This window comes from Moschus berezovskii, chromosome 3, assembly GCF_049115385.1.
Source record: "Moschus berezovskii isolate FMDL1 chromosome 3, NW_MosBer_1.0, whole genome shotgun sequence".
In the NCBI taxonomy this organism is placed as follows: domain Eukaryota; kingdom Metazoa; phylum Chordata; class Mammalia; order Artiodactyla; family Moschidae; genus Moschus; species Moschus berezovskii.
In genome coordinates this window covers 81,242,711-81,255,259 of record NC_142462.1, presented here as the reverse complement: position 1 = coordinate 81,255,259, position 12,549 = coordinate 81,242,711, and the positions used below count along the sequence as shown (strand labels likewise).

The following is a 12,549-nucleotide window of genomic DNA, read 5'->3' as shown; positions in this document are numbered from 1 at the left end:
TAACCGTTCTTGAAAAGTGGTTGTATGTGGGTGCCTCCCTGGTGGCTCAGATGATAAAGCATCTGCGTGCAATGTGGGAGACCTGGGTTCGATCCCTGGAAAGGGAAGATCCCCTGGAGAAGGAAATGGCAATCCACTCTAGTACCTTTGCCTGGAAAATCCCCTCGACGGAGGAGCCTGGTAGGCTATAGTCCATGGGATTGCAAAGAGTTGGACACAACTGAGTGACTTCACTTTCCTTTCCTTTCCTTTATATGTGGGTAGGGAAGGGATATGAAGAATGGAATATTTCATGTGAATTCTTAATTAGTGTCAGTACAAATATTTTTTCCTGTGGGAATTTTCTTTATTATACTCAGCTGAGTGGAACTCCATGTTTTTCATATAAGATATCTGATACAATAATCAAGGCTTTCCATAGTACCTGTGAGCTCTGTACTTGGGTTTGGAGTTGTCCTATTTTAAGTATTGGTGGTTTCTGCCTCTGAAGATTGTACCCTAAAGCTCTTATTCCCTAGTCATACCTAGTTCGGCCAGTTGGCAGCATAACTGGCTCTGAATGAGAAAAGTAAATAAGAAATAAGATAACTAAGCCTTTGGAAATGCCAGGAATATTTAGTTTGGTTAGGGGATTAGATTTGGGTTATTATACACCTTAGACCTTTACTGGTCACTTCTGATGATAGACGAAAAAAGGTGACAGAAGTAATAATTTTTGAATCTTTTAGAAACACGTATGTATAGGTACTTTATAAACATGGGCATTTTTGCTCCTCAGGAAAATGAGGCCCACAGGGTTTAAGGAAGTTGCTCAGGATTACATACTTCTAAATGTTAATCTGGAATTTGAAGCCAAATGTCTTGATTGCAGAGTGTATTCTATTTCCATTTAAACCATACTGCCGTCATTTAAATATTTCACAATTATTTTCGTGTAATAAGATGAAAATTGAGAAAGAACTGCTTTTTAACTTTTGTCATTTGAAAATAGTAAAAGTGATTCAGGATACAGAGGGAAAAAGGTCTTACTATGTCTGTCAGATTTGGTATTCTAGTAGGACAAATGTGATTTTTTAAAACAATTTGTCTCCACTACTGCTGACAATTCAGGACTTACTTTTGGGCTTTATTGCCGTGAAGTTCATTTGACAGATTGAAGAGTAGCTTACTGTAGATTATTAAGTACAGAGGCATAATTGTCCCTCAGATAAAGCTGTCTTTTTATTTCCTTTGTATTTAATTTGCGTCTTAAGATTGTTATTTTCATTTATATATTTTGCACAATTATTTAACTTGATTGCTATGTGTTCTTTTAAAACATTTTTTATTTGTGTATTTATTTTTGACTTTGCTGGGTCTTCATTGCTACACAAACTTTTCTCCAGTTCTGTCACACGGTGGCTGCTCTCTAGTTGTGATGCGTGGGCTTCTTACTGTGTGGCTTTTGACTTGTTGCAGAGCACAGGCTATATAGAGCTCCAGGGCTTTAGTAGTTGTGCTTCCTGGGCTGTAGAGAACAGGGTCAATAGCTGTGGTACGTGGGCTTAGCTGCTCCATGGCATGCTTCCCAGATCGAATCCTTTTCTCCTGCATTGACAGACTGATTCTTTACCACTGAACCACCAGAAAAGCCCAGCATGTGTACTTTTGATGAAAGAGAGTCTTTTTTTTTGTCTTCATAATTAGTTACATAATGGTCTCGTTGAGCTTACACAAAAAAGAATATTCTAAAATTCGTACTTTGAAGTGTATGTACCTCTGTTACAAGTAGTAGAGACACAAATTTAAGACATGGTCCTATTCCTCTATCTACTTCAGGTATAGGACAAATATATAAATAAGTAGGTTTAGTATAGTTTATTAAGAACTATAATACAGCTAATGCATAGGGTTCTTGGATATCTCTCATATCTGTTTCCAGGCATAACTTCTTGGGGGAATTGGAGGTTTTGTCCTATTGGAGATTGACTAAATCTTGAACGATAAATAGATTAAGGAATTGAGCATGGGGTAGGAGTAGGAAGGAGGCAGTATGTAATTAGTCACAGACACTTGTATAATTTTCTTAACTAAAATTTTATTGTTTCGGAAAAGTAAAGATTAACAGAGCAGAATTGTGGAATTTAAATCTTATTTCTAATTAAGGGAAAGAAACTTTGTCAGTTTCATGATCTGAGAGGGGTTTGTCTTAAATATTATTATGTTGGAGAATGTAATGTTAAATTTTGCTTATTTTAAGAGATCAGTTCTTTTCATATAGGTCAGTGTGTAAAAACACCTGATATATTAATGATGGTTATTCCCTTTCTCCTTCCTTCAGAATGAGGGGAATATTTTGATTGCCGAAAGAAATGAAGTACAACAGAAGCTTTCCATGGCAGTAGAAGTCTTTATTCTGGAAGTTGATGAGTTTTCTCTTAATAAACGCTTAAAAACATTGCAGGTTGGAATTTTAAAAGATATTAAATATACATTAAAATATGTTTACCATTTGAGAGGTGAAATTAGCATTTGCCTTAAGACTTCAGACAGTACTGATGACTGCAGAACTTTTTCTTTTCTTTGATGAATCCTAGTTTCTTTTTAGATGTTAAAATTTTATATTGTTATATTTAATATGTTTTTATATATATGTATGTATGTATCCTGCAAGCAAGGTAAAATAGTCAGGCTTATATATAAGGCTTGTTAGAGCAGCATTCATTGGGAAAACTCACAGAAACAGGAGCAGTAGCAAGCAGGTTAGCCATTTTTCTAAGAGACAATCTAGTAAAGCCTTTATGTCAGAGTTAGGGAGAGGGATCTTGATCCTTGAGTGATAATGGCTAGTAAGATACTGTGGAACCTTCAGTCAAATCCTACCATCTCAGAAATGACTAATTTGGAGTGAATGAGTGCGACAGTGTTTTCATTCCGCCTATTAGCATAGTACCTCTTTCTGCTTATTGGGATCTTTTATATCTTTTAATGTTGTTAAAAATTTTTCTCTGTAAGTCCTCATGCATTTTCTTGATATAACTCCAAGATGTTTACACTTTTGGTTCCTTTTGTGAATGCTATCTTATTTTCAATTCCCTTGTTCTTTTGATGGTATAGAGGGATACTAATGATTTTTATATATTGATGTTTTTCTGGCAACTATGCTGAACTCTTTTTTAATTTTTGTCAGTTGATACTCTTTGAACTTTCTATGTGATTATATCATTTGAACAGAATAACCCTCTTCTACTCCTACATTTTATGTGTCTTTGAATTTTTACTGGTTTTGACTGTATCTTTAATACCAAACTGAATACTTGCTATCTTTTTTTGGACTGTAGGGAGGGGATAAGCTTGCTGGAAAATTGGATAAAAGGTTGTTAAGGGACATCTGAGCACTTGTTTCTTTCTGTCCACCTGGTTGAAGATGTTGTTGTTTGGTTACTCAGTCGTGTCTGACTCTGCAGCCTCATGGACTGCAGCACACCAGGCTTTCCTTTCCTTCACTGTCTCCTGGAGTTTGCTCAAACTCATGTTCATTGAGTGGGTGATGCCATCCAGCCATCTCATCCTCTGTCATCCCCTTCTCCTCCTGCCTTCAGTCTTTCCTAGCATTAGGGTCTTTTCCAGTGAGTTGTCTCTTTGCATCAGGTGGCCAAAGTATTGGAGCTTCAGCTTCAACATCAGTCCTTCCAATGAATATTTAGGACCGATTTCTTTTAGGATTGACTGCTTTTCTCTCCTTACTGTCCAAGGGGCTTTCAAGATTGAGTCTTCTCCAGCACCACAGTTCGAAGGCATCAGTTCTTCAGTGCTCAGCTTTTTTTATTGTCCAGCTCTCATATCTGTACATTACTGCTGAAAAAACAATAGCTTTGACTATATGGACCTGACCTTTGTTGGCAAAGTAATGTCTCTGCTTTTTAATATGCTGTCTAGGTTTGTCATAGCTTTTCTTCCAAGGAGCAAGCATCTTTTAATTTCATGACTATAGTCACCATCTGCAGTGATTTTGGAGCCCAAGAAAATAAAAGTCTGTCACTGTTTCCATTGTTTCCCCATCTGTTGCCCTGCATGAAGTGATGGGACTGGATGCCATGATCTTAGTTTTTTGAATTTTGAGTTTTAAGCCGCTTTTTTACTTCTTTGTTTCACCTTCATCAAGAGGCTCTTTAATTCTTTACTTTCTGCCATGAGGATGGTGTCATCTGCATATCTGAGGTTACTGGTATTTCTCCCGGCAATCTTGATTCCAGTTTGTGCTTCATCCAACCCAGCATTTCTCATGATGTACTCTGCATATAAATTAAATAAGCAGAGTGCCAATATACAGCCTTGATGTACTTCTTTCCCAATTTGGAACAGTTCCATGTCCTATTCTATTTTTTCTTGACCTCCTGCATACTTGTTTCCCAGGAAGCAGGTAAGGTGGTCTGGTATTCCCATCTCTTTAAGATAATTTTCCACAGTTTGTTGTGATCTGCACAGTCAAAGGCTTTAGCTTCGTCAGTGAAGCAGAAATAGATGTTTATCTGGAATTCTCTAGCTTTTTATATAATTCAGCGAATGTTGGCAATTTGATTAAAGATGTAGTTTTTCTGTTGTTGTGTATGGTTCAGGAACCATTGGAGCCATTATTTGAAACATTTTCTTAAATAGAATTGAATAAATAGTATAGGTTATTCCAGAATGGTGAAATAAGATTTGCATAGAAATGGACAGTGATGTAAGAATTCACCTGTCTACAGTGCAGCTTCTTTACTCTGTAATGGTTTATTTCTTCTCATTAACTGTTACAGAGTTAAAGGATCCGTAACCAAGATCATTTTAAAACTATTTTCTTTTTAAAGTTTAGTCTTAAAAGACTTTTTGCCATATCTGGTTTGTCTCCCTTTCTACTCTTCCTTTCTGTCACCAGATTTTTCTTAAATTTCTCTTTATTTTGCTGAAAAATAGATTTACTTTTATAATGAAGGTCAAAGAAGTGAAATGTCATGATATTTGATTTCATTAGCATTTATTGAGGCTTCTTTTGTGACCTACAATATGTGGTTAATGTTTCATGACTGTTTTTATGAATTCAAAAAGAAAATATATTCTAGGTTTTTTGTGTGCAGTTTCTGATCTACAGCTTAAGCTATGATCTGAAGCTTTAATCTTCTGTATCTTTGCTTAGTTTTTTATCTGATCATTTTGTAAGTTTTGAGATTTTTTATGTTTTCTAGTTAATATATATTCTAGTTTTCTTTAATTTTTCAAAATATTTCAGAGATTATTATCATGTGTTAATGAATTCGTGATTGTTACGTATTTTAAACTATGTATTTTTAAATTATTAGGTAATAATAGTTTTCCCTTAAGGTGCTTTGGGATAAAATTTTATTTTTGTTTCCTTTTAAAATTCTTATCCTACTTGTCTTTCTGGTTAATATTTGCCTTATATATGGTTTCTTTTTTTCTTATGTTTATTTTATATGTCTCTCTTAGACAATACTCCAGTGGATCATTTTTTAAAAGAATCAAACATTTAAATCTGCCTTTAATGGGTAACTTAATTGATTTATATATAATTACTATTTTATTAGAACTTATTTCTGTGATTATTTTTGTGTTTCTGTTTATCATGATTTATTTTTTTTTCCTCCTTTTCTACCCTCTTCCCTTTATACCTTAGAACATTCTCACTTGCCTCTGGTAGGTCTTGTCTGTCTCTATCTCTCTCCCAAATACCAGCTAACCAAACAACCACAATTGTTGTCTACTATTTTACTCACAGATTGTTACAGGTATCGTATATGATAACTCAAGTAACAAACCTTATAGAGTTGAGTTATTTTCTGACTCTTCATAAATTGTTGAATATCTTTTGGTTCACTCTGTAGTTTAGAGTACTTTCTCTGAGAGTCCTTTCAAGCAGGGTTTGAGCGGTTGACTTTGTGAGGTGTTAAATGTCTCAGAATATCATATTTAAACAATTCAAATATTTAAGCAGTTTCTTACATTTAAACTCTTTTCAACAGTTATTTCATGAGCTATAAAATATTTTAAATCCAAAGGCCATTTTCTCTTAAGACTTTTGACAATAATAATTCATTGTTTTCTTAGTTCTGTAGTTGTTGATATGAGTCTCATTTTTGTCCTAATCAATAGTCACAAATTGATTCTTTGCTGTATTTCTTCTGCTGTTTAACCAAACCATTGTGTTCTTTATTTCAAAAATTATTTCTTCCATGCTTAATAATTTCAGTTGGTTGTTATTTATAATTACTTTGTTTTGCTTTATGTTCCAGTATTCTTTATATTTTTGAGAAGATTTGTTATGCTTATTTTGAGTTCTTACAGTTATCTGGGCCATTGATTTTGCTTCCTTTTTATAAGGTGGCTTAGTTTGTTACGTTTCTTTCAGAGTGCTTGTGTATTGCCATATTTCATCCTCCCCTGTACTTCTCGTCAGGACTGCAGATTCTCTTGAAGAATTATCAGCTATCCTGGTGTGCTGTTATGTGCGTATGTGTTAGTGTGGAAGAGGGACCTTGGGAAGAGTGAAAGCTTGGACCATAGCTTCGGAGACTTCAGGTGGATTTAGGGAATAGGATAGGCTTGCTTCTCAGAACTTACAGGGTTGCAGTCTTGTCAGGGAACATTTAATTTTAAGGAATCCTATATGTTGTTCTGTTTCTCAAGGGCCTTCTGTTCCTTATCAGTTCCTGGAAAACAGGAACGAGCAGAGCTGCACGCAGCTCTCAGGACTGAGGTCACGAGGCAGAACACATACGTGGATTCCTTCCAGTAACCTTTTCCTTTTCTGTAAAATTGCTTGGTCATGTTCCTGTTTCCAGTACACAGATTGTCTTCTGGCCCCGTGACAACTGTTATTCCCCTAGTTACTGCTGTTGTGCATCTGGTTTCTGTGCTTTATACTTTATTTTTTTACCTAAAGCTTCCTTGTATTACAATATATAAGCACACACTGCCATGAATAAAGCACCCTTGTTGCGCTAGAGACTTGGGTCCCCCGCGTCCTTCTTTTCTTCGTCCTCTTTTCGTCGATTCCTGTCCCCAGGTTCCGGTCTGTCAAGAAGACCATAACACAGTCTGGGCTCAACTCCTTCCTGTTGGCTTCTGTTCTAGATAATCTTACTCTTCAGAGGACCTCTCAGTCCCTCTCCCTCAGCCTTTCCTCTTTTCCAGGGGCTGCTACCCTTAGGTGTACATGCTCCTGGGTATTCAGGGGAAGGGGAAGAATGCTTGGCCAACTCTTCTGTCCTGGTTATCAGTTTTTGTCTCATCTAGTTTTCTGTACTGTACTTGTACAAACCTATTGCCTCTTGCTTGTGCTGCTGCTTTCTTGCCAAGTGTGGGGAAGAGAGAAGAACATATGAAGAAAATTCTCTTTTCCCAAGATGATTCTTTGCTGTGGTACAGGCTGTCTCCTACTTGCAGTGATTGTATTTGTTCAGTGCTAAATACCAATCATCTTCTTTCTTTCCAAGGGTTTTTCAGTTTTGTGATGAAAATTTCTGGGATCTATTCAGTTTTCCTCTTGTCTCTGTGATGTTTCTAGGGTCTTAGTCCTGGAGGGAGCCATCAGGCCATCTTGTCTCTTCTAGTCCTTTCTGAAAGTGCTTTTAAATGTATATTCTTGTTCAGTAGCTCAGTCACGTCTAACTCTTTGCGACCCTACGAACTGCAGCATGCCAGTCTTCCTTGTCCTTCACTATTTCCCAGAGTTGGCTCAAATTTATGTCCATTGAGTTGATAATGCCATCCAATCACTTCATCCTCTTTGCCCTCTTCTCCTCCTGCCTTCAGTCTTTCCCAGCATCAGGGTCATTTCCAGTGAGTTGGCTGTTTGTGTCAGGTGGCCAGAGTGTTGGAGCTTCAGCTTGAGCATCAGTCCTTCCAGTGAATGTTCAGGATTGATTTCCTTTAGGATTGACTGGTTTGATCTCTTTGCATCCAAGGGACACTCAAGAGTCTTCTCCAACACTATAGTTTGAAAGCATCAATTCTTCAGTGCTCAGCCTTTTTTATTGTCCAGCCCTCACATCCGTACATGACTACTGGGAAGATCAAAACTATATGGACCTTTGTTGTCACAGTGATGTCTCTGCTTTTTAATATGCTGTCTAGATATATATGCTTAATGTCTTTCCTTGATTGGAATTATTTGTACAATTTGGTGTGTTTATTTTTACTTAGCAGTAGCCCTTAGAACAGAGAAGGCAATGGCAAGTCACTCCAGTACTCTTGCCTAGAAAATCCCATGGATGGAGGAGCCTGGTAGGCTGCAGTCCATGGGGTCGCTAAGGGTCGAACACGACTGAGCGACTTCACTTTCACTTTTCACTTTCACACATTGGAGAAGGAAATGGCAACCCACTCCAGTGTTCTTGCCTGGAGAATCCCAGGGATGGGGGAGCCTGGTGGGCTTCCATCTATGGGGTCACACACAGTCGGACACGACTGAAGTGACTTAGCAGCAGCAGCAGCAGCCCTTAGAAACTTCCATGTCAGGACAAAGTAGATTCTTATGTAAAGTCAAGAGAAAAGAGGATACTTTCTACTTAATTAAAAACCTAAGACTATAAAGCCTTCTGTTTATAACCTTAATTCATTTAATGAACTTTTACTATTATAATCCAAATAAATCACCTTCTAGGTAGTTTTATGCTTTTATGTCTAGATATTCAAGGTTTTATTTATAAACTTCTCCAAGATAGAGATTCAATATATCACTTCACTGTGTCTAAGATTCTAATATGGTTATTTACTCTTAATATAAAGTTAATTAACTTTAATAAACAGAAGTATCTCTCTGCAGGATTTGTCAGCCTCTTTAGAAGCAGTATATGGACAGGTCAAAGAAGGAATTAACTCTGAAGAAATACTGGAGAAATTTAATGACTGGAGGTGTAATAAAAGAGAGGAGTTCACCAGTGTTAGAAGTGAAACAGAGACGTGTATACAACGTCTTGTAGCATGGTTCCAGAATACTTTAAAGGTAACAGGAGTTCTGTTGCTTGGTGATGTTGTAGAATAAACCAGGGCATATATATTTTAAAATTTTCCACATGTAATTTACTTCTTCCTGAGAGCAAGGGGAGAGAGAGAAAAAAGAGAAAAAATAAGAGAATGCTGGCATAGAAGAGTAAGGGGTTTACCTATTTACATTCTCTGTTTAGGATGTATATGAAAACAGCTTCAGTCAAGCTACAGGTGTAAGATAATATCTGGAGTTTATTACAAGTGAAGTGTTTATTTTACAGCTATAGTGTAGAGATAATGGTATGTGCTTTAGGAAATAGAGCTTTCCTCTTTTTGGTTTCTTTTTTAGAAACATATGTGTTTTAACATTAGTTGGCTAACTAGTCATGATTAAAATGTTTGGCAGTGTTTAAGTCATTCAGGTTTTAATTATCTTAAATATCTTAAAGATATTAAAAATAGGAAATATTAGTCTTGGTTATTAAATATTAGAAAAGATGTCTTATAATTTTTTTAGTTCTTATTTATTATTTTGAAAACACTACATAATTTTCTAAAAGGCTTTGAGACATGCGGTTTGTATAATGTACTCAGAACCCTAACTGAATTTTTGCCTAATTTTTTTTTTTTTTACTGATTTTCTGTTCTTCTGTCTGCTTTGCAACCTCCTGAGCAAGGACAAAGACACCTGTGGTATCATTTATCTCTCTGTGTGATTGGTTTCCAAATATGCATTTCTAGCTTTGTTTTGGGGAAAAAAAACTTCTAATCTCAAGCTACTTCGAGAATTCTTCTTTTTTGATGCTTTCTTATGGATACATTAACATAACTAAGTTATTTCTGTGTCTTCTTTTGTTTCAAAATCATCCTCTGTTTAGGTTGTCTGTTATCTTTCATTTTCATTGCTATTTCCATAATCTAGATCTCCATAATCACAAATCTGAACCTCTGAAATCAGAGTGACTGTTTATGACCTTTATGTTCTGTATTATAATTTGGACCCATGATATTATTCTATTTTATACCTTATTATAAAGTCTGTTTCCTGATAGGAATTACCTTAGTTTTCCTAATGAGATGAAAACTATCAGAGTTTCATTTTTAACTTTTATTCTTTAGATTCCTCAATTCTAGTGGGTCATCATTAAATATCAGGTATGATCATACCCATTCCTGTGTATAAAGGCTGGTTTTGTGTACCTACTATCTGTCCAATTTGAACTTGCCACCTGAGCAGTCAAGGTTCTTTACCGGTTGGACAGGCTCTTTTATCATTCCCTCAAAACATCTTGGTCTTGTCCCTGTTTTTTTCTCATACTTTTCCTCTGTATTGTCCTCTCATCTCTCTTAACCACTAATTACTTTAACAAAATCTGTATTTTCTTTTAAGTGTGTGAGGTGTGTGTACCTTTTCTTTCCCATGCATAAGGTTTTTGAAGGTAGTACTTTATATTTCTTATGTTTATTTACCCCACATTATGCAATATATAGACTAATGCTCTGCTCCAAGTATAAGGATATAATACTAATTGAAATAATTAAATGAGATACTTCATGTTTTTATTTTTACAAATGAGGCCTTTGATCTGTCTGTGGAAGAATCACTGATTTCTGATGACACAATTGATAATATTGATGAAATCCTGGAGAATACTGAGTCAGGTGTCTGCAAGGAGCTGGAGATATCTCTGATTGTGAGTACTGGTATTCCTTAAAGCAAAGTGTTTTTTTTTTAAACTAGGTTGACTTAGCTTTCCTTGTAAAAGCCTGTCTGAAATACTAATACTGCCAAGTTCTAATCCAAACACAATGAGAAGTCTTATTCTTCCACAGGGTGATATTTTCATTTTAGTAGGATATTTCACATAAAAAAAAAAAATCTAATGTTTAATTCTAGGAAAACAACTCTTAGATTCATCTGATTCTGTCAGATTTCAGTAGCACTTAATTCTTAAGTCTGTCATACCCAGTAACCATAAGATAAGACTCTTCAGAGTTTGTACAAACTTGAAATAAAATCTGAGGACCTTTTGGAAGTGAATACACAAGATTGATTAGTAGTTCTCTTTCCGTATTGCATATATTCTCTATTGTGTAAAGCTAAAAATTAGTGTATTTTGTAATGTTAATACTGCTCGATGGGACTCCTAACCAGCTTTTTAGGTTGCTTACTAAATTGGTTATGTTCTTTATTTTGGTTATGTTTACTTTGGTTGGTTATGTTCTTTATTTTGCTTGTTTCTCTTTTCCCTTTGTAATTTTATACAGAGTGACATTTAAAAAAATACATATGCATTACTGTATTTCCCCACTGTCAACTGTCAGGTTGTTCTTATTTAGATGGTTTTGTCAGGCTTGATTTTAGACGTGGTCGTTAATAAAAAGAGTATTGAAGTTCTATATATTTAGTTTTTATATTTAGCTTAGTAGTATTCCTGATTTCCTTTAGTGCTCTAGTTTAGACAGCTTTAGGAATAATAGTGTTATGGGAATAAAATTTCCCATATGAACATCTTTGACATCAGTTTCTCTTCTCCCTAGAAAAAGATCTATGTTTTAAGAAATATTTTGAAATACACAAATTTGTTAAAGGTATCATTTTGAATTTTGTCCATTGTTATCAAAAGTTGTAATTATTTTGTACTCCTTTATATATGTGTGTATAATTTCATTTAGGAACAAGGTGATGCAGACAAGGAGATCATTTTAAAAACATGTAGTCAAGTACTACAAAAGATCCATTCAGAGGAAAGCCTTATTGTCACAGTACAATCCAAGTACAAGGACAGTGTTGAGGTTGGAGTATGCTTTATATTATTGATCTTATATACAGATGCTTTGAAATTTTTATTACTTAAACTTTTCTTAAATAGGTAACACCCAGTGTATAGATAAATTATTTACTATTTCTGGAAAAATACTATAGCCGTTGTTAGCTGGTATATAATTAAACTCACCCTATAGTGGAAATGGCAGTTTTACTGATAAAATACATTGAGGTTTTTTTTTTTTTTTAATCTTTGGTTTTTATTATGCTCTCCAAAGCATAACTTTCATCTTTTCTTTCTGCCTATACAAGTTTGCAGTAGAAAACTTGCTATATACAGAAAGATAAGGAGGAGAAATAAAAATATTGCTTAAGAGATATTCAGTGCTAGTTTTCAGAGTATTTCCTTTTTGAATGGTATATTATATGTACATATGAATATTATGTGTATTGCATCATTTTATAAAATGTTTTTGTCATTTAATGGCTTTTCATGAACATTTTCCCATATGATTAATAATTCCTCTATACTGTGATTGTGAGTGAATAAAACATCATCTCTTCCATAGATATACGATGTTATTTAACCTTTCATCTGTGTTAGATATTAAGTTTATTTCCTTTTTTTACCATGAAACTGTATGTAGTTTTCGTACATAATCTTGTGTATTTCTTCAAGTAGATTCCTAAAAATTGTTAATTACGTAGTCAAAAGGAATGAATATTCTTGAAACTTGATATATATTGTCAAACTACTTTTGGAAAAGATAAATTCAGTTTACATCCTCACTGGAAATTCCCTTTTGCATTTTCTG

At 34.9% G+C, this 12,549-nt stretch overlaps 1 protein-coding gene across 1 annotated transcript in view; it reads left to right on the top strand.

Moving 5' to 3' along the window:
• STK31 (serine/threonine kinase 31) overlaps positions 1 to 12,549 on the top strand; it is a 74,980-nt gene that overhangs the window by 24,688 nt on the left and 37,743 nt on the right. The window contains exons 11-14 of the mRNA XM_055421023.2: positions 2,321 to 2,443; positions 8,804 to 8,983; positions 10,545 to 10,661; positions 11,644 to 11,763. Coding sequence (XP_055276998.2) covers positions 2,321 to 2,443; positions 8,804 to 8,983; positions 10,545 to 10,661; positions 11,644 to 11,763 — 540 coding nt within the window. The remainder of the gene's footprint in view (positions 1 to 2,320; positions 2,444 to 8,803; positions 8,984 to 10,544; positions 10,662 to 11,643; positions 11,764 to 12,549) is intronic.